The following is a 22,341-nucleotide window of genomic DNA, read 5'->3' as shown; positions in this document are numbered from 1 at the left end:
TTCAGGTTTAAATTAGTTAACCTACATTTTTAAAGGAGAAGTTCCCATTTTTTCTCTTAAAGGAATTCTTTGACATTTTAAAAAAGTAGGTTTCTTCTCTTTCTTGGCAAGAGTCAAATGAGGAGATTGATACCACTTAATCTGTACAATGAATATGAAGCTACAGTCAGCAGCTGGTTAGTTTACTTTAGTATAAAGACTGGAAGCAGGGGGAAACAGCTTGCCTGGCTCTGCCTGCTTACCATCTCTAAAGCTCACTAATTAAAATTAAAGCTCACAATTAACACAAAAACCACAATATAAAAATTACTAGTTGTGGTTATACTTATGTATTTATGTGCTGAACTACTGTATTTCTTGGCCAAGACCTGCTGACATAACCCCACGTGAAACGACAAGTAGTCATTTTTACACTTTGCTGGTGGACAGATTTTTTTTTTTAATCTATGAAATGTCAACAGGGCCATATGTACTTTGCAACAGCAAGTTTTGGATGCTGTAATCATTCCTTCATTTTGGCCATGAAGAGAGGTGATAGAGGAAAAAATCCAGAGTCCTCATCCTGTACAAAAATGCATCCATAAGTTCAGCTGCAGCTATGAGGATGTAGCAGTCTGATCACAGCAACGTCTGCAGCTTGATTCCAACCATGGACCTTTCTTGTCATACCCCTCCCTCCCATGTTTCTCGTCAGTCTGTTTTGCTGTCAAATAAAGCTAAAATGCTAAAAGAGATGGTAACTTAAGAACATAGTAGTAATACCTGCACACTTACTCAAAGCCACAAAATTTAATCAGACAATGATTCAGTCCTACCTGGATCAGGTCAAAAAGTTTTGACTTGAGTGTGCAGGCGTTACTACTTTTTCATAGCCTTGCACCTACATGATGTGCATGTAGGTGCACACCTTCAACTTTAGAATATAGCAAGTGGACTGCTGAAAGTTCATATCAGCTTTAACTGAACTTTAAAATGTATTTTTACACAGAATGAGGACTGTGGATTTTGTCCCCCATCTCTACCAACTGAAATTAAATGGCAAGTTTTTTCTCTTCTACAATATACATATCTGCATATCAGTTGTCTTGTGTTTTCCTTGGAGGGAAAAATTTGTATTTTGTACTTTTTGTTTGTTTGTTTTGTTTTGTGTTTTGTTTTTATAATGGCGATCTCATCTTTCATGGGAATACTGTCCATATAGATGGAGAACGTGTTTCCATAAAGCCAGGGAGGCCAGCACGGACAGGAGGGATGATTACAGCAACCAATGACTCTTATAACGTACTGTACATATGGGCATGCAAGTTTTTTTACTGCAGACTTGAACATATGAACGATTCTTTAGAGCAGCATATGAACTTCTATTTTGAAGTAGATGAAAATGTTTGACAATGTAGGTATAAAAGATAAGGAGAGTCTTAACCTCCAATATTAAACATACAGTTTTTTACCTCAGAAGAGGATTCCCATCTTCACTTTTCTTTATGTTGTCGTGCACCTGGATTATAAATGAACACAGCCACTCGTTTATGTAAAACATTCATTCTCTTCTCATTGATTTATGCTGTTCCTTGAATTTCAGAGCGCTGTTCTTATCTAGTACAGACTCTGCTAATACCACTCACTCAATCATTGTGTGTACAGTATTTCTTTTATACTCACAAGTTTGCACTGAATTCCAGTAGTGTTGGGGTATAAGATGAGACTGTAGGCCTCCTCTTCGTCAAACGTCTGGTTACACTCAGAGATGTTTCCGTTCTGGCTGACTTGAATCTGCAGTTCCTTGCTGGACGCCTCCAGCGGAAGTGTCACATATTCAGGAGGGTCCTGACAAAGACAGACCAAAGGGTTAATGAATGTTCCAAAATCCCCACCGTTTGAAAAACATCTCAACACCATCTCTGACAAAATGAGAGAATGAAATATAGTATAACACTTAGCTTCAGAAGACAGAACTCTTTACTTGCAAAGTACTTTGTAAGGATGCCTTTATTTGTATTGTTTAGAAATTGTTGAGTATTAAAATAGTTTTGTTTAGAAAATTTAACCAGAAACCTCACACATAACATATGTCTGTGAATGAGGTCTCTAAAATGTTCCTGTAGAGCAGAAGAAGGCTCAGTCAGTGGCTGGTAAACACAAGTTTAACTTACTGGGTTCATTGCAAAGCAAATTTGTTCTTTCCATATTTTAATACCAATCTGCTTTATATGTTTTCTAACTTCTCTGTTCTGTGTGCTGCTGCTGTCTCACCTATAGGAGACAATCCTGCAAAACATATTTTTATATTTCAGTGATGAATTTCCTGGTTTAATGAAGTTGACATCATTGAATGAAGGGATTGATAAACGCTGCACAGGCCAGCTCTTTCTCACATGGCAAACACACTCACACACACTCAGACCTCTGGTAGAGTCTACAATCCTGACTGAATAAAAGAAAACCCAGTGTATTAATATGAATATGAAAAAGGACTCTGAGCTGCCCCGAATGCATACTAAATACAACCCAGTATCACGGCTGCTCCTGCTGTGAAATAGTCACAAAATTTAATCTATAGATTTGTGTACATGGACATGAATTTTCAAATTTGCGAAGAAATATGAAGTGAGGTAGAGCGGTTCCTGTCAGAGCACTTTTTGTCAATGGCTCTGGCTCATGTGTAGGATGGTCAACAAACAACAGGAAACTGCTTCCCTGCCTTTTAAACTAAAACAACCCAGTCGCCAGAATGAAATGTTGGCACACACACACACACACACGCACACATAATGTTGGATGATGTGGTTCAAGATGTGGGCGGTTGGCGTGTTGAACTCCTTTTTTAGCTAGGTCAAGAGCTCTCTAGTTGGTCCCATGTCTGCAACCCCTTTTGTTGCTGAATTATAAGCCTTCAAACATGCACCAAGGTCAAGTTTCAAAGGTCAGTATTTCAAAGCAGGAGGCATCTAGAATATTCATGCTGACATATATTACTCTCCAGGTCAAGACCTTTCCAACGATGGTTTAGCTCTACCACAGAGTTTTAATGTTCTCATTTCATGGACACAAGCCATCCCAGGACTAGTTTCAGAGAGCACTTTGAAGGCCCAATATATGAAATGAAGTTTTTTGTTTGTTTGTTTGTGTTTTTCTTATTTAGTGGAAATAGTGAGCAAAAAGTGTGTCACCTTCAGAGATTACAATACTGCTGACAACCGAGGGCATTAATACAGACTTGGAGGAAGGCCTGAAGTGCTTGGGTTAGGGTTGAGTCTGAATGCAATGCACAATCTGAAGTCCAGTTTGATGAAATATATGAAAGTGACAAGTGTAAGGATTAAACGAGGGATGTGAAATGTAAAGTCCAGTTTGATAACCACGTCTTCATCCCATTCATATGGCCATGCTACAAGATTTGATGCACACACACACACACACAAAGTTGGAGTGCTTTATTGGATGTAGCTTAATATAAATTAAGACTATGTTTTAAGAAAGATGATTTCATATTAAATATCCTCAGCGATATATTCTTGGAAATATAAAATTAAAATAGCTACTTCCTATTTTATAACACCAACGCCTTTTCTTAACAGAGATGGTGACATTTGGATTCGGGTTGCAGCCGACTGGTGGCAATTTGAAAGGGAATGAAGCCCACCGACAGCAGACAACCCAAAACAGCAGTCGAACGTGCCCACAACACAGTGCCTTCCACTATCAAAAACCTTTATTTCTCAGAATCAAAGGAGAAATAATTAAAACTGATGGCCTTAACATTAATCTGTCATATTGTTGAGTTATCAAGGACACTTTCATGTTTGTGTGTTGAGAAATGTTAAAGATACCATTAAAAGAAAACCTTAACACAGTGAGGAAAATAGGCTACTTCCAGGTGGCGGCAACTGACATTTGTTTGAAAGTGGAATGGAAAATTCACATCCACGTACATGAAACTATTGATTAAATTTTATGACTATTTCACAAACTGCTGTGATATTGGGTTGCTAAATAGTGTAAAAAGTTGTTTTTGTCTCCTCCCATCTGGTTACCTGAAGGTGTTGGATCGGCTGTGGGAACAGGTTGTTGTTGTTGTCGGGGAATTGCAGACTGACGTTACCATCTGCCAGGTTGAATACCTGCAGGAGACACTTCCCTGCAGGTGCAGGATCCACCACTGTTTTCTAATAAACAGAGAAGGAAATCAGAGCACCACAGTGATAAATATCACAGAACCCAGTCTTTTCAAGAAATCATTTTCAGAGACTTAATGACATATATGCTACTATTTATGGTTCATTCTGAGATGGTCAGAGCATTAGAATGGGGTGATAATAAATATAGCAATATGACTTAAAAATGTGTAAAACATTTTATCAGCAGAGACAGAAATAAGAAACAACAGACAAAGCTGCACATTTAATGTTCAGAAGAATATTTTAGACATTTACGTCTTACTGCACTTTTTAATTTGAATTGTTGAGATATTTCACTTTATACAGCATAATAACCTAAGTGTAAGGACAGCTCAATGTTTTCCAGAACCTTTTGGTGTCCATGTGACTGGAAATCAGCATTAATAAATTCCAGGATTTCCAGGATGCATGGGAACTCTTGTTATATTTAAGTCAGGCAGTCTGTGTTCAGGCATTTTTATGTTTTCTGGCTGAATGTGAATGCATGCAGGTAATCCTACTGTATGTGTGTAAGTTAGTAAGGGTTTTGGTTAGTGACTATTATTGTAACAAAAGGCAAGATTCATGATCGCTGCTCATACGTACTATGACGTTCACATCCACCAGCGCAGCTAGTGCGAAGGCCACTGCTGCAAGAATCATCCCTACGTTCATTTTCCTAAGAGGACTGAAGGCAGAGAGAGTCAGTGTCTGATACACAGTCGACACATTTAGACACTTCATTATGGTAAGCATGGTGTGTGTTTACTGTTCTAAACGTCAGGCTTTAATCGCTATGAATCATGCATTTCCACATCAGCCTCTTCACTGATGTCCTGCCTGATAAGAGACTGAATCATCACTTGTTTTGATGTGATATCATCTGCTGCAAATGTGTCCTTTCCTTCTAAAAATGATCATGTCTGCAATAAAGACAGTAGTATCCAAAACAACAGGCTTCTACTCACGTGACATTGATTCTGCAGAGGGCAACGAGTGGATATATGATGAGGTCAAAGATGGGCACAAAGACAAGAATCAGCAGCGCGTTCAACATCTAGACAACAGGGAGGGAAAAATTCACCTTTAAATGACTCTATAATTATAATATTAATATAATAGCTAAATAAAACTCATAAAATTATAAAGATTAGAGTAACAAAAGAGTAAATAAAGAGACTGACAGACATTCTGATTCCATAAAGAGCTGGCAGCAATAAACAGCTATAAAAATGTTTTCATGAGAATGGCAACATCACTAGTTAAGTCAACAGTCAATCAGTCGCCTTTATGCACTGATGTGACCCCGAATGCGTTTTCATTGGAAGTGAAAATCATTTATGCCAGAAACATTAAAAATATTCAAATCTTAATCTTAACAGAGTTATTCTACAAAAAATAGATCCCACTGATGACAGGAGGAGCTGCACACACCTGCATTTGGTCAGGCTTAATGACGAAAGAGTCCCCCTGTAATAAAACAAGATGATTTCAGATTAACAAGACAGCCATTTAAACTTTAACTAAATCTAACAGGATGTGCATTGTCCTATGAAATCCACTTAAACCTGATGAGGATTTATCAAGGCCATACACAATATAATATTTTATAATGTTACTGGAGTAAAATGACACGTTGCAACAACACCCTAAAAAAGGGAAGGTGTGTTTTACAGTTTGTGCAATCTGATGAATATCACAAACCATCCATTGATATCAAAGTGCACTAAAAGATGTTATCAGCTTTTAGAAATTTTGACAATGTTGTTATGTCATGTAAGGAAACTCAAACTTACAAAAGCCATGTCCATCCCAGTGGCTTGGAGTGTCCAGCGGGAACCCTGCAATAAAGCAAAACACTGGCTGTTATGTCAAGGCAACAGCTCACTGTAAGCTTAGTAAAATAACCCTTTAACCACAGCAGACTTATTTGGTTTGCTTTCCTGGAGAGGGCTCAAATGAATAACCGGTAAACTTCTTGACCTGAATTCCACAGAACACGCGTTTGTTTGTTTTTTCTGACCTTATTTAAATGAGTAGTTTTAAATGAAGAATGAGTCCAGGGTCCAGCATGTTAGATATGGATCTCAGGTTTTACATAATCAGATGGTTGTGTTGAGTGTTGGCCAGAGGAGAAGAATAACAGGTAGTAATGGGATTTTATAAGTCAGCTATGACACATAACCTTGGCCTAGTGCTGACTGGTCATGAATGTACTACCAGCATGCACTGAGAATGAAGTTGCCACTGCAATGTTCCATATAACCTGCTTTCAACGCCTAATATATAAGTCAAGAGGGAATTAAGTAGTCAAATTAAAGCTCATTATTTCTATTTATTTAAATTACAGACCAATTTAGCTATGTTCCAGCTGCACACCACATACTAAAACAACAAAGTAAAGTATACTTAAAGCCCCTATGTCTGGAATTATTCTCATGCAATTAGTTTTTGTCTGTTAGAAAAATGAGAAAATCCTGGTGAAAAGTGGTGCATTCTGTGCTTTCAGTCAGTCATTTTGAATGTCCTCTGGTGGGATCCGTAGGCAGTGGTGTATCTTGCTGTCAGCCACATACCACCACTAGAGGTTGCCAACTTCCAAAATTTCGAACATAGGGACTTTGAAAATGCAGGTATACAAGTAAAATTGGACTCTTTTAATGAATATTGTCCCACAATGCATTACACAACAGACATGACGGAGCTACTCACAGCTGATAAACATAACATGAACATAAAAGAAAAATCTGATAATGACAATGAGTCCTTGCAGGCACATTATTTAAGTTCTGAAGTTTTGAAATTTGTCCATTATAGTGTCCCAGAGCCCAAGGTGACATATTCAATTGACTTGTTTTATGTGAAAAATAGTCAGTCCGAAACTCAAACATTCAATTTTTTCATTTCTGACAAAGGGAAGCACATTTGAGAAGCTTGAACCGGTGCATGTTTGGCAAATTTGCATGAAAAATGACAGAAACAATTAATCAATTATCAAAACCAAACCAATTAATAATTGTTTCAGCTTTATTACAGTTCGACTAATACAAGCTGATGTTTGTGTTGTTAAACAGTATGCTTGTACTGCTGTGAAATTGTAATAATCATAATGTGAATTGACATTTTAATAATTTGATATCACCTCTCTGCCTGAGTGGGTCTTTTTTGCTTGTGAGTGAAGTAATGGCCCCTCGCAAACCTTTCTCACAGGTTTTATGACTCTATGACTTGTTTCATTTCAATAGTTTTTAGAGGCCTGAAGAGGAACATCTATTTCCAAAACTAGTTCCCTTTTTTTATTCCCTATCTTGTAATTAATCTTGCTCAGACTTATCTTATAACCGCTTGTTAGGAACCACTGGACTAGAGGACCACAATGGATATAAGTCTTTTTTGTCAACTTTGTTGTTTTATCCTTGACAACATGTGGTGTGTATTATATACAGTACCAGTCATTCCCTTGAACGAGAAAGTGTGTCCAAACTTTTGACTGGTACTGTATGTGTGTGTATATGTTTGTATTGTGTAAATTTGTTTTCATAAATTGTCAAATAAAAACTATAACTAACTACTAACTGACTATATTTATTGCTTGTACACCAACTGCAACACATATTAAAAACACACAGTCTTTTGTCTTCACACACCTGCTGATCGAACAGAGCCCAGAACATTGGCAGGGGGATGTAGAGCACCAAAACCCGTAGAACCATTTTAATCTCCTGAATCAGACGCTTCTGTTGACACACAAACACACAGACTGGATGGATTATTGATGCAATAACATCACACTATTTTGAATCTTTGAAAAGTGCAATCCTCAGAAAACACTCTTAGATAGATGCAAGCTGTCACATGGAAGAGTTAAGAGTAGGAGTCCTTTCATTACCGAGTACTTCTCTTCAGCCCAGTCCAACCAGTGCTCCCTCTTAGGGTCTTGCTTCGACCTCCTCAAGCGATTTTTGATGGCAAACTGTGAATCATAAGCAACAGGACTGAAAATGGAAAGCTAACACAGAAACAGCAGTAATGGGTGAATTCATGCCTTTATTACAGCACAAAATTATTCTTGACATGAAATAGCAGTGGATTCATCAATTTGCACTTTAATAAATCCTCTGATATGACTGAGGAGACCTGGAGGATGACTCACCCCAATACAATTGCAGACCTCCAATAAGATGTTTCCCTGAGGAGGACTCATTTTATATAGCCCACTGCCAACAATGAATACAACTGCACAAGATATATGAAGAGTTAGACTGGACTCAAAGGAGTAAAGAAAACAGTTTACGCTGGAAATGGACCTGAGATACAGACAAAAGCATCTAATACAGTATTTTACCATTTAAGGATGTTTTTGGTCTCTCCCAATGATTTATGAAGTGTTTATGAGCAATACATTCTAACATTTGAACACGGCAAGCCTGGATCTGCCAGTTCACCAGAACTTTGTCTCCCCTCACTGGGTTTCATAGTTTGTTTTCACAGTGAGTGGTCAGCCAAGCATGAATCCCATATGGATCAGGGGGATGGAAATTCAGGGGCAGAGACAACTGACTGTCAGGACGTATGTGTACTCAACAGGAAGCCAAGCCTATCAAGAGCTGGACTTCATAGAAACATGCTCACAGCATGCAGATCACCACATGGACCAGATTTAAATTCTGAAATTTGTCAGTTAATCTGGAAATGATTTAAATAATATTCAAATGTGAACAGTCCATTTATAATTTGTTTAATTTTGTTTTAGTTTGATCAAAGCACAATTGCTCTTTAGTAATAGATGTTTCATATATAATTTGCATCAATGTGCTCCTGACCACTGAGAAGCTCTGACAGCTATCAGCTGGAGTTTGATGCTTTGATCAAGACACTGTCAGCACGATAAGGAAAGTAGCATAGCCTGACTGATATATCAACAGGGCTGATATTAATGGCTGATATTGGTTTATCTACATACATTATATACTGACATATACGTTGACAGATATGTAAGTATAAATTCAAGTATACAAGTGTTTTATAGGCTGTCTTTTTATTAATATTTTGAGTTGAAAATAGCTTGATTATACAAGGTCCATAAACTAGCTTTTCGCAGGGCTTTCAACCTTGCTACATAGTCTTCATTAGAGGATGGAGTCTGCTAGGCTGTCATAGAGATGCATCTGTTGAGATGCAAGATCAGAAACTACTGTTTGACATCTGAGCAAATCCTATCTGCTGATAAAGACAGTGGCATATGGCTGAAAATTCCAGAAAAAGCTAGTAAGTGGACCTTGATTTGGGATTGTGTGGTCAAAGTAGTATAGTAAGGTCAAGAATTAACTAGATGCATATAATTTTTAAAATACTTTGTTGTATCTGTTTTTAGCTCTGATTATGTGAGATTGTGTGATTTGATTTCATATATTTGTTATAATCACTTTATGATAATACCTTAAATTGATCAAATGTAAAATATCCTGGCTCAGGACAGCCCCTAAATAAACCTAATTTGAGCAGTAATTGCCAAAAATGCTGCAATTTGTAAGCATTTGTGTATAAAAAGGAAAATTATTTTATCTCTTATCATTTCTTTTTTAGTTTCACACCACCTGATGTTGCTCAGGATCTAGAGAGTGTTATACAGCCACTATCCAAAGCTTAACTACTGCATGGATTACATGTGACTGGATGATGTTGGAGGTAGATGCACACTCACATAAAGACACGACCATCAGAGCTGCAGGAACCCCGAAGGCCAGAGCGTAGCAGTCACTACCAAAACACTGCACATCACCTGCAGGAACAAATCCAACGTTATTGGCATCAACACCGTGATGCCATTCACATAGTCGACCTCATCGGGTATATAGCATGTGTTGAACATTACGACTGTGAGCTCTTACTTCTCAGTATGGGTGTAATCACAGTAGACAAGAAGCTCCCAGCGTTGATTGACATGTAGAAAATGGAGAAGAATTTCTGCCTCTCATTGACCTGGAGGTGATAAACAAAATAATCAGGAGAAACTGCATTTTTTTCTGACTTTTTCCACATGTATTTTGTCATCTTTAAGGTTTAAGAACAGTTTTAGAGTTTTGTGTAACCCAATTTAACCTGTTTTTTTAATTGATCTACTTTGAAAGTCTTGGTTACTATGAGGCAGAAAACATTATAACAACCTGACAGATAAATTGCATGAGTTAGCAAACAACTGCCAACTTACATATCAGACATGGAGCAAGATTAGTGTTCGTTTAGAGTTATGTTTGTCTAAAACTGATACATATAAACGCAACATTCACTCTATTTTTTTAGCTAAATGCTTCATTTTAGCTAGTTGCTAACTGTCTAGCTGTTTGGTACTGGGCAAGTAGCGTACAGTGGGTTTGTCAGAGCTTGTTCGCTGAAAACAGCTTCCTGTTGCTGCTGGAAACGACACAGATGAGAGTACTGAGTCTGAACCAAACACTAAATGTGCCATAAAACCAAAACTTAGCTAATAGAGGGTAAAATGTGAAGAATACCAAAACTCCAAAGAGATGTAGAGTTGGTGATAATTCTCTGTGATTTCAGTCCTATGAACACTGAGACTTTTAATTCAATGTTAATATCAAAAAATGAATAAATAAATAAAAATAACAGGGAACTATATGAATGGAACATAATTGCTTGAGTGAACTTGTAATTTTATTATCAAAACTAGTACAAACATATGGTTTAAACATTTAAAGCTCTGTCTGGTAACATTGCCATAACCTTGTACTGATTTTTTTATGAGTGTCGTACTGTGGTACAAAAAGTCAAGCAGCTTTTATAGATGCTATGACTTTCACTTTTTTTAGTTCAGAAGGCCTGGAGATACTCTGTAGAACTAATATGTAATTGTAGGTACCAAACTGAATTGCAGAGAGGTTTTTCTATTAAAAGATATACTGAAGTTGACAACATATTTTTCATTGGTGACCCCTCAGCAACCCAATGTTTGAAAGACTTTGAAAACTCATTTATACTCAGAATAGATTTTTCTGGATACATGTGGCCTTTACTGACTAATTTCACAGGTAATTTTTCTCATTGTGACCTTTAAAGACAATATAAACAGTATGAGTTGCGAGTTGCCTTACATGCTCTTCGTCAAACTGGTCTCCTCCAAATGCCGCCACGCAGGGTTTGATTCCTCCAGTGCCGATAGCTATGAGTGTCAAACCTATCATAGACAGAGCACTGCAACACACACATGCAAAATGAATTGCTAATGATGCTACTGGACACATAGAAACTATTAATCTATTCATTGATTAATTGATCGACAGAAAATTAAGATATTGTGATAATTAACTATTTTATCAAACAGGCGTTCTCTGGAATGAGAAACAGCTGTTTATTCACAAAGAACTAAAAGAGAGCTGAAACAAACATCAGTTGATTATTCAAGTCATTCTTCAAGCAAAAACACCAAACATTTGTTTCTTCCTCTTTCTTAAATGTGAAAATTTGATGCTTTTCTTTGTACTATGTCATTGTAAATTGAACATCTTTGGGTTTTGGACTGATAATTGGACAAAATAAGTATCTTGTACTTATGCAATCTTGTGAAACAATTAATTGAGAAAATTCACTAACCAAGACCACTCCTTCTAGAATATGGATTTAATGGTTTGTTGGGAGTGTGATGGAAGACAGGGTGAAAAGGAGGAAGGATAGTTAGAGGGATGGTTGGAGAGGGAAGGATGGATGGGGGAAGGGAGAGGGTGAGGGTCGAGGTCGTGGGATGCGGGATGAGGGGGTAGGGGTCGAGGGGATGAGGGTCGAGGGATGGGGAGAAAGAAGAGCAGGCGGGAAAGAGGGGAAGGAGGGAGTGGATAGGAGAGTGATAGATAAAAGGAGGAGAGGCGTCGACGTCGGGGAGGTAAGTGGGAACAGGGGGTTGAGACTCAGGGTGGGGGTGCTGTCTCGATGATCCGGCATCTGTACGAGGCCCCCAAAGAGACTTCAACCAGAGAGGCGAGAATGGGATTTCTTAATGTTATCCAGGTCGTGATGGATATAGGTATGATAGGCGGGGGATGACCAACGGCCGAAGATTTTGATGACATTGTCGGGAATGCCTTGTCTAGAGGCGGTGGAAGCAGCTCCAATGCGGAATGAGTGTCCTGAGAACTGGTCTGGGGGTATTCCGGATCTGGCAAGTACTGAGCGCATGTGGTGATGGAACCAAAAACGTGTTGCTACCCTTCCCGTTTCCGTGATGAACAGAGGGTCTTGAGGGGAAGCTCGGTTGGCTAGTCTTGTGTTGATGTATTCGTGGATGGGTTCGTAAGGACTTATGTATGAATCTAGGCGGAAAAGGTAGATGGGTTGAGGTTGTCCCGACTGGTTAGTCTTGCTGCGTTTGAGGTGGTAGATGAGTGTGTCTGAAGAGTGGAAAGAGATGTCGGACAATGTGGCGTGTAGTGATGGATCAAAGGAGTAGGAAGGAGCTGTGATTTCTGAGCAGCGTAGGAAGCCAAAAAAGGCTAGTAAAAACATGGACTCTAGGGTTTTGTCTATGTGGGGAGACAAGTAGCCTGTGCGGAGTGTGTGAATGCATCGGACCAGAAGGTCCGACGTGAGGGGTGACGTTTTGGTGCGGGGTGCGGTTCCGCCTTGCAGAGACCTTTAATTAACATATTAATATGAGAGTGGGACAAGGCTGGGCATGGTGCTCCGGAAATCAATTTAACAAAGAAATTGATTCCACTGAGGTAAGTCTGTATGGTGGAGGACTTGATCTTGAGTTGTGTGTGGGAGAATGTAATGAAGCAGGAGAGGTTAAGAATGTCCAGTGAAGGGAATGGGAGTCCGTGGGAGACGTGAAAGGCTTTAAAGGAATTCCAGCCGGTGAGGTACGAAGATAGTGTTCTAGGGGTGACGCTGTTGATGATGTTGTCCTGTGAAATGGTGACCAGTTGTTCCAGTTGCGGGTTCAGTTGTAGATTGTGGCTGAAAACGGTGGGACTGGAGTTGGAAGAGGGTTGGAGGCTGGAGCTAGTTGTCTGAATTTCTGAAACAGGAAACGAGAGAGTGAATCAGCGATTGCGTTTTTGTGGCCTGGAATGTGGAGTGCTCGGATGATGAACTGGTGCTGGGCTGAAACCGATGTGAGCTTGCGCACGAACTGCATGATGTCCGGATTGTGTGACCGGCCTTTGTTGAGGATGTCGACGGCGGCGCTGTTGTCAGAGTGGATGGCGATGGTCTTTTTGGACCATTCATGCCCCCAAAGGATGGCAGCAATGATAATCGGGTACATTTCCGAAATGGTGGAGGAAGGGGCCAGGGAAGAGGAGTCGGGTGGCCATTCGGCAGAGAACCATCTGCCGCCGTAGTAACCGCCAAAGCCGACTGAAGGGGCGGCGTCGGCGGCTGTCTAGCGTGACGTGGTCGTGGATGGATGGGACGGCGGTGGCTATGGAGAGAAGGTGTGACAAGAAGGATCGGCCCTGAGGGATGATGCGGGTGGCGTAGTTGAAATGGCCCAGCAGAGAGAGTAATTGACGTTTGGTGCATGTGTTGGCCATGAGAAAGTTTTGAATGAGTAGAGAAATGCGGTGGAGTTTCTCAGTAGGCAGAGATGCTTGGAGTGTAATGGAGTTGAGGGTGATGCCAAGGAATTCCAAGGATGTGCTTGGGCCTTCTGTTTTCTCTGGAGACAGGGGAATGCTGAGATCAGTGAATGCGGAAATCATTGTGGTGAGACCGTATGACGGGGGCGAAGACGGTGGCGTGACCGTGAGGAAGTCATCAAGTAGGTGGATGACGTACGGGAGTTTATAATTGTTGGAAAGAATCCAGCAGAGGGCTTCGGACAATGAGTCAAAAATTTTTTTTTTTTTTTTTTTTTTTTGGGCTAGCAGCCGAAGGTTAGACGCGCGGCAAAATAGTATGCGCCCTTCCAGGAGACCCCGAAGAGGTGCCAGTAGTCGGGGTGGATGGGGAGGACTTTGAAAGCACTTGTGATGTCTTCCTGAGACAACCATGCTCCCTGGCCCACGAGGTGGATGAGGGAAATGGCGTGGTCTATGGTGGCATATTGCATGGAAAAGTCCAGGCTGGGAATCAGGCTGTTAATGCTTGGAAACGTGGAACCGTGGGGGGACGAGAGGTCGATAATGAGCCTCTTTTCCCAGAGTACTTCCTGGTTGCCACTCCGATTGGGCTGACTACAGCTGTTGCTTTGTTGGGTTGTGTGGGCATGTGGCTCTGGCGTGGGCTCCCCCGCAGAATGAACAAGTGTGGAGGAATTTGCAGCTGGAGGAGCTGCAACCGAGGTCATTGAAGTTATTGCAGATCATCCGTCCTCCCTGGTAGAGGACAGGTCTCCCTCTCCTGTCCATGCCTTTGGGGAGGGGGCCGAGGATGGACGGGTGATCTAAGGCAGGTTTGGGGGTGATGGATGGTGGGGGAGCCGCCGATGGCAAGTGGTATGGCATGGCTGGGCTTCGCTTGTCTGTTACCGAGGCGCGGGCAGGGGGGCGGAGAGGGTGCATGCTGCGGCGGGATGGGAAGGGGCGCTGCACGTTTCACAGTGCAGAGAAGCGCGAGCTGTGAAAACTCGGCAGTATAGCTCGTGGTCCAGTGTTCCCCAGTACGTGCCCTGGTTGAACTGTTGGAGGCGACCGGCGGCTTGGGAGGCGAAGAGGATATGATAGGTATAGAAACCGTTGCCGCCGAAACGCAAGGCCAGGTCGAGAATTAATGACAAGTAGTCATCGAGCTCGGACCTGCGGTCGGGGAAGGCTGAACAAATTATGTCCCTATACAGTGAGAAAGCAAAAGCGAACTCGGCGACTGTGAGGTCCTTGGAGCGGGCAGGAAGTGGCTGTTTAAGTTCCAGGGTGTAGCTGCTGGATGGAGGTGCGGGAGCCAGGAAAAGGCTGAGGCTGGCCATGTGTGAGGCGGTTGGATAAGGAGGTGCAGGTGCTGTAGTACAGGTAATGCTAGAGTGCGGGTGGTGGGGAGGAGGGGGGTAGGGAAGATCTTGGGAAGATGGACGGGAGAGAGTGCTGTCCTGCAGGGAATTTGCGTATAATTGAAACAGTCTTGCCTTATTGTCGGTGCGGTGGAAGGGAATGTTATTTTGGCTGAGGAAATGCTTTAAGCGAGTGACGGTCCACTCGGACATGTTTGGGGCCAAGGAACGGTCGGTACGCTGGTGGCGAGCAGAACGCTGCGCGTGGTGGCTGTTCCTCTTGGGCGGGCTCCGGGATCTCGAGCGAGGCTGGAGTGAGCGTCAGGAATAAGTAGCTTCCTTCGGACGCCGAGTACGGGACCTTCCCCTGGAGCCGCTGGGGATCGAGGGCTCGACGATACCGTCGTCGACGGAGGATGAGGGCCGAGAGGCCGGGATGAGGCCGGGGGATTCCGGGACTTCGAACAAGTCCTCGTCCAAAGCGTTGAGGAGCAGTTCGAGGTCCATGATGTGAGTAAGAAGTTTTAAGTTTATATGCTGGTGTGTCACAGGGTGCTTGCAAGCTGAGACAAAGGGAAGAGGATCGGATATGGTGTGTTTAAATACCCTGTGGTGCGGAAATGGGTTGCGTACAAGGTGTGGTCTTTGGTTCCCGAACTTTGTTTATAAGTCTGTAAACTTCATTAATTGACAGAAGATCTGATAATAAAAATAACTGTTAGTGGCAGTAGTTCAAGATCTCTGATATGTTGAGTAATTCAAAGTAGAACAAAATGGCAATTCGGCTTCATTATCAGGCTTGCCTAATTCAATTGTGGGCTTATAATACACACACTAATAATAAAGACCTCTTTGTTTTTATGTCTAACAGTTCTGTTCTGTGACTGTGACTGCTCAAAATGAATCAGCTCCAGACAACTTACATGTGCATATTCTTGTCTCCCACCATGGGAATGGCTCCAACCGACTTGACCACATGGCCGACGACATAGAGAATGGACAGGTGGACAATGGTCCTGTTGGGAGCAAACTGTGATTATGCACATTCAAATTTGCTCTCTGTATTATTATGGAAGATCTGCGTGTGGTCTGAGTGATTCCTCTCCACAAAGCTCCCAGGTTAAAGAGCTGACATATTGCAAACTAAAATCATGTGCCAAAAGATGCCTGATAGACATACTGTATGATTTTGTTGCAAGAATTTTATTTTATTTCTCTAAATTTTCTATTTTATTTCTCTAAATCCTGTTAAACAAATTGCTGATGAGTTTTTAAATATAAAATTTCAAGGCTTTGAGCAGCGCAAATAAAATTCTATTCATATTTATTGGAGTGGAGGCAGAAATCTCAGAGACAGAGATAACTTCTGAACATGAACTTAAAAGTATTTGCATGTCTTGAGATTTGGGTGGGCCAACCCCTTAATGCATTTGGAGATGAAGGACTCACTTGAATTTTCCAAGCCAAGAGTCAGCGATGATAGCTCCCAGTATGGGTGTGAAGTAGCAGAGGCTGCTGAAGGCATGGAAGACAGCGGTGGAAAGGTCCTTGTCCCAGTGCAGATAGGCAAGGAAGTACAGCGTCAACACCGCTGTGAACACACACACAAGACAGAGCTGTGACCCTCAGGGGCTGGATACTCCCAAATCCTAAAAGGTGGATTTGGGAGTATCCAGGGCCAAATACCTCATAACATTCTGTGCAGCCAAACATTCTTCAGATCTATTTAGGAGATCCCAAAGTGTCCAGAGATACCAAATAAGTTGGGTTGGATTTTGGGGAAATGTGTATAAAATGATGCACAAGACGAATATTTCTGTGATAGAGTAGTGCAGATATGAAAATGAAGAGTTTGAATCAAGTTACTGTCATACTGTGTGACAGTAAAGCTACTTCAGGGGAAATTCAAGAGGAAAAATGCATGTTAAGGTGATAAAACTCCTCTGTCTGTGTTATTGTTAGCAGCCTGGATGTGTTGCTCATCCCTATGTAAGCCTTTAAATATAACCATTAACCTTGTGTGCTGTTTGGCCAACATACATTGAAGTGAACATCACAACTCATATCATAAAACACTGGTCCAGTGGTTTATACCACTGTGTCTGCAGTTTTTCTGGTGTTGAATGCTTGTTTTAATGTTGAATCTATTTGTTTTCTGTGTGAGGGTTCAGTCCGCTCACTCTAAGTCCTCTGAAGGCTATGTTCCTGGAAGTAGGTGTCTGAACCATTGACTGTATATAACTAAGTATAAGAAATCAATAGATAAATTGGCGATGACAATAATCATTTGTTGCAGCCCTTAGATGATCTGCTAAATGAATATAGCTCCTTATAGTTGTCACAAATGCCTTTTAAATCATTATATGAAATTAGCTTCCCTACCACTTATAAATAAGCACAGATCCTTATCTTAGGCGGAAATGATCGGCAGGATGTTTGTGTGTGAGTGTGTGAACTGACTGAAGCAATGTGACAGACAGACATGTGAGAATAAGTGAGGTACCATGAGAGGAAGAAGACAAAGACAGTGTTATCAGTCTGTTACAGGCTGTCTGTTACACTGCCCTCATAGACTGACACTCTGTTAACCAGATGAATTTACGAGCTGAGCATCATCACTCACTCTGCTTTGTGTTGAGGACTTTTCATCTAAATTCAGTCTGTGAATAAATAATCCTCCTCATCAGGTCCACCAACACTACTACATGTTATCCAAACAGAACGTTTGCATACCTCTCATGCCATAGTAGGAGAAGCGTTCGCAGAACTCATTCACCACTATGAAGCAGATGCTGATTGGGTAATTGGTCCTGCATAGTGTCTAAAAGAGACAAAGTTTGAAGGACAATCAACACTTTCAAAACAAGAACATACAGTGTGAGACTTTCATCAGATAACCCCTCTAACAATAAATCTGTAATTACACAGTCTAATCTCTTTTCTCTCAGTCAAATATAAACTAAAAGTTGCTGATTCAATCAATAGTTCCACCATCTCTAACAGCCAGTTGATCAATATTTTGCCGTGGAATTGTGGGAATGTAGTTGATGCGTACTTCCTGTTAGTCAATCACACATAAGTTACTCAAGTTAATAATTGTGCAGAAATAGAAGTTACACAGCTTTAAAGCTGCTTCAATGATTTATTTATTTTTTATAATATGGGATAGACTTCAGGTTACTGTAACTTTTTAATTTAAATATTTTATGCAACTTTATGCTGTTACTTTGCTACATTTTAGAGGGAAATTGTAGATTTTACTCCATTTATCTGTGAGCTCTGCAGATAAGTGAAAAACATTATAAACTGATAAAATGTGATGTATTGCCACAAAATGACATTATCTAACAGTGCATGCAAGGAGCTGAGCCAATAGTTGATTACAGAAGGTTGACATAAAATTAATTGATAAAGACATATTGGTGACTGATTATTCCTTTAGATAATTTATCAAACAAAAATGTCAAACGTTTTCTGGCTGCAGCTTCTCAAATATGAGGATTTGCTGCTTCAGTCTGTTTTATATCATTGTAAACTGAATATCTTTGACAGAACAAGCTCTCTGAAGATGTGCTCTGTGAACTCGTGATGGACATTTAATGCTTTTTCTTTTACAGTGTTTCAACTAAACGATTTATCACTTCATTTATAAAATAACCAGTAGATTCATCATTAATGGAAACAATCAGTCTCTGGCTTTATGTTACCAAAAGAGAATCAGATACCCTCAGCTGAGGGTCAATTGTAAGTTGGATCGGTTCAATTATTGCTGCAATTACTCACTCTAAGGACGGTTCAGCCCAAATTACATCAAAACAAATTTCCTCACTTCCCTCCAGTGCTATCAGTGCAAATACTTGACTTTTTTGTTTTGTTTGCGCAGGTTTTGAGATGCCTGTCACTGAAATGTCTGCCTCCCAACCAATACAACTCATTTGTTGTGCTCACAGCATTGAAGATGAATCTATTTCTGGAAACGACGTCCTTGTTGTTGTGAATAATCCTCACAACTCGCTGTCAGTCTTCTCTCTGAGGCTCTTTTTTCTTAAGTGGAAAGTATTTCCAAAGAAGGGGTGAAAAGTGTTTATATACATTTACAAGTACAAGTACAGTAAGTGTAGTGTGTGACAGTTGTATTCGCCTGTTTACGTTGTTTGTATTTATTGTGACAATGTTTATGCTGCGCTCTCGGCCAGGTCACTCATGAAAAAGAGATTTTCATCTCAATGAGACTTTTACCTGGTTAAATAAAGGATGCATGAAATGAAAGTGTAGTATGTTTACTTGCATTTAATGAGGTATAATTCTGATTCTGGATTATTTACTAATTATTTATTTTTCGTAATTGTAACTTCTATTTAGTCTCAATCTGAATAGTCTACTCCTCCCATCACTGCTGACAGCAAAGACTAAACCAAATCTGCATGAAGTTAAGTTTGAATATGTTTATTGGGTGAACCAACATGTCAATCCATTTTCTTTACAACCTGTCTCCTTAGAAGTTAATCACAAGTTTTGAACTTGTTGAACCAAATTTCTCCAAATTGTCCGTGAGCAGCAGTAAAATATGCGCCTGTTGCATCATTTTCTCAATCATTTAACGCAACGGCTTAGAGAGGAGTAGCTGGCGGAGCGACAGCAACCTGACACCGTGACACATGCTTAAGGTTAGACTTGAAAAATATTTCTAAGTTCACGCACCCTCCCGCGTGTCCACGCGTCTGTGCCAGCCAAACTCGGTGAAACTTTTAACGGTGGATTAAAATAATTAAAAAAAAAAAATCTTACGCAACCAAAAAACACAAACAAACAACATGCACGTCTTCGTTTCTGCTACATAAAAACATTGCGTATATTTACCTTAGTCATGTTGCTATTTTTGTTGTTGAGATTTTGGCTCTGTGCTGCATCGGGGGCTCCTGACTAACATCCAAGTCCGTCCCACTCCGCTCTGTCCTGAGGACGAATGCAAATTCTCGATCATTTATGCTCTTCAAGCCGACTTCAAGTTAATATTCCACCACAAAACTTGGACTTGTTTCTTAAAGAATCACAGCAGGCCTCCACAGACTTAAGTTACTGTAGGAAAGATTCCAAACAAGACAATACCATCCAGATTAGTATTTTTACCTCTAAAAATCGATGTTTCTATTTTATAAACGGTTGTACTTGAAGACATTGAGCTGTAAAGGAAAACAATCAATTAGTAATATCAAAAAAAATAAGTCACTCTCCATGTAGAAACACCATGTTGGCCAAATGTTTGTATACTTCAACTCACTTTCTGTGCAGCAGGAGGTCCGTTAATTGTGGAGAGGTGGGGAGCAGCCTCTGCTTGTACAATAGTGTCGTTGTTGAGCTCAGAGCAGACTGTGGGATAGAGGGTCAAAGCGTCCTGGAAGTGTTGGCCCAGCTGCCCTATTTCTTCAGATGGATAACTCCGTGCGCATTACTAATTTCCTGTAATTGACCATGAGCAACACCCACTGCCTCACTGTGGCTTTGACAAGTCACATTTTATTCAGAAAATAGATGATTTTCTTAAGAAATGCTCACATGTGATCAAGTTTTCTATAATAAATAAGCTGTTAGCTGTCAGCTGTCCATATGAACAGTGAAAGAGGTTTTCCTCACTGTAATCACTCCTCCCGTTCACACTGGCTGTTAAAAGGTCCCCTTTCAAATGTGCTTTCAATGTAACTGATGGGGGCCAAATTTATTTATCCTTTATTTAAACAGAAAGGTCCCATTGAGATACATTACCTCTTCTGCCAGGGAGGCAGGTTCTGGTCAAGATGGCAGCAGAAAAAAATAAAATGATTTCATATAAAAGTACATAAGAGGACAAATAATATCACAAAAAACATGCCAAAACAAAATGAACAGACACAGAACATACAGGTTTCAGGAGCTAAAAAGATTCATGGTAAATAATGGCACTTGTTGAAAGCAATAACATTTTTTCCACAGTGTGTCCGCACAGTCACTTTGTGCAAAAATGCATTTAAAAGTTGATGTGAAGCTTATATGAGACTTCAGCAGTCTGAGTTAGTCATATCAAGTGGATATCTGCCAAATTTACAGTCTTTTTAGCATCAGATTCCCTCTTTGTGTTTCCTCAGACAGTGTTTCCCTGTTGAGCTGCGGTGGAAGTATAGTAACAAAAAGAGGGACTTTGGCACTAAAAAGACTATAAACTTTTAAATACATTTTTGTACAGAAGGAGGACTGTGGTCACTTATATTGTAAGTGCATTAAGAAGGGATCTTCTAATTGTCAGTATGAACAGGAGGAATGATTAGAGCGAGAAAAACATGTTTCACAATGTTTATTTGGGCTCTTGACTGTTGTTTTAAGATACACTTGAAAAACTGTGAAGCCGTCCTGCTGTACAAAATTACATGGGAATCCATCCAATAGGATGTTGAGAGATAGCCTATTACGAAATTCTGCAATTAAAGTAATGACAACTGAACAAACTCCATATGAAATGTGGTTGGAAGCCCAAGAAAAAGGACCATGAGTCCTGAGTTCCAAGGTGAAGAGACAGCTCTCACACTTTGCTACAAATAGCACATTAATAATGAGTTTATTACAAGGGTGTATCTGTTGATGGAGGTTCTCTTCCTCATTCCTCAAAGTTTTACTCAGGTGATAATTCATGTGCAGGTTCAGTTCATCTTACATCACAAATGACCTCAAAGTTTCAGTCATATGCTCTCTGATCACAGCAAACATCACCAGTTTATAGTCTGGTAATAAGGATCAGTTTAAAATGAGTGTCACAAAAACAGCTTTACAAAGCATTAGGAAGAAGATAATTATATAATAATGTTAAAATATTAATAACCCCATCTTTAAAAAATGCCTCTATCTTTTAAAATCAAAACAAAAATGTGAAGTGCATACAGTGTTTCTGATTGGAGGAAACTAAGGCGTTAAAACTGACCAGTGTTAATCAAATGTGTTCTTCCCTTATTGTGAAGTACACTAGTCATGTGAATCCAGGTAAAAGCCATTATTACTGATGAGGATTTCTGTGCTCACAGACAGAAATAGAGATTGTACAAAAGGGGTTAAAACTTAAATGTCACTTTATGCTTTAAATGGAGCTGCGAGGAAAAAGGGCCTTATAGTAAAAGGAAAAATAAATGACATCTGTTATGCATCGCAAAAGTCATGATCTTGTGACATTTAGTAGTTTTCACCACTGTCATGCCTTAAAAATGTAGCATTTACCATTTC

The 22,341-nt window shown here is 40.2% G+C and overlaps 1 protein-coding gene across 3 annotated transcripts in view; it reads right to left on the bottom strand.

Annotated features, from left to right (window-relative positions):
* slc15a2 (solute carrier family 15 member 2) overlaps positions 1–20,808 on the bottom strand; it is a 28,863-nt gene extending 8,055 nt beyond the window's left edge. The window contains exons 1-19 of one of the 3 annotated variants that reach the window (XM_044365059.1): positions 20,378–20,808; positions 20,227–20,279; positions 19,957–20,052; positions 17,830–17,917; positions 16,546–16,687; positions 16,020–16,112; positions 11,270–11,369; positions 10,049–10,139; positions 9,862–9,939; positions 8,311–8,393; positions 8,047–8,130; positions 7,805–7,894; positions 5,954–5,998; positions 5,592–5,627; positions 5,126–5,214; positions 4,764–4,845; positions 4,035–4,166; positions 1,663–1,827; positions 1,452–1,498 (exon numbers count right to left, since the gene is read on the bottom strand). In XM_044365059.1, the coding sequence (XP_044220994.1) occupies positions 1,452–1,498; positions 1,663–1,827; positions 4,035–4,166; positions 4,764–4,845; positions 5,126–5,214; positions 5,592–5,627; positions 5,954–5,998; positions 7,805–7,894; positions 8,047–8,130; positions 8,311–8,393; positions 9,862–9,939; positions 10,049–10,139; positions 11,270–11,369; positions 16,020–16,112; positions 16,546–16,687; positions 17,830–17,917; positions 19,957–19,965 (1,454 nt within the window). In that variant the 5' untranslated portion in view covers positions 19,966–20,052; positions 20,227–20,279; positions 20,378–20,808. Of the gene's footprint in view, positions 1–1,451; positions 1,499–1,662; positions 1,828–4,034; positions 4,167–4,763; positions 4,846–5,125; positions 5,215–5,591; positions 5,628–5,953; positions 5,999–7,804; positions 7,895–8,046; positions 8,131–8,310; positions 8,394–9,861; positions 9,940–10,048; positions 10,140–11,269; positions 11,370–16,019; positions 16,113–16,545; positions 16,688–17,829; positions 17,918–19,956; positions 20,176–20,226; positions 20,280–20,377 lie in introns of all 3 variants that reach the window. The other 2 variants (XM_044365058.1, XM_044365060.1) reach the window with 2 other exon arrangements.
* Between the last annotated feature and the right edge of the window lie 1,533 nt (positions 20,809–22,341).

This window comes from Thunnus albacares, chromosome 11 (assembly GCF_914725855.1).
Source record: "Thunnus albacares chromosome 11, fThuAlb1.1, whole genome shotgun sequence".
Taxonomy (NCBI): Eukaryota; Metazoa; Chordata; class Actinopteri; order Scombriformes; family Scombridae; genus Thunnus; species Thunnus albacares.
This window is presented reverse-complemented; position numbering and strand designations above follow the sequence as displayed.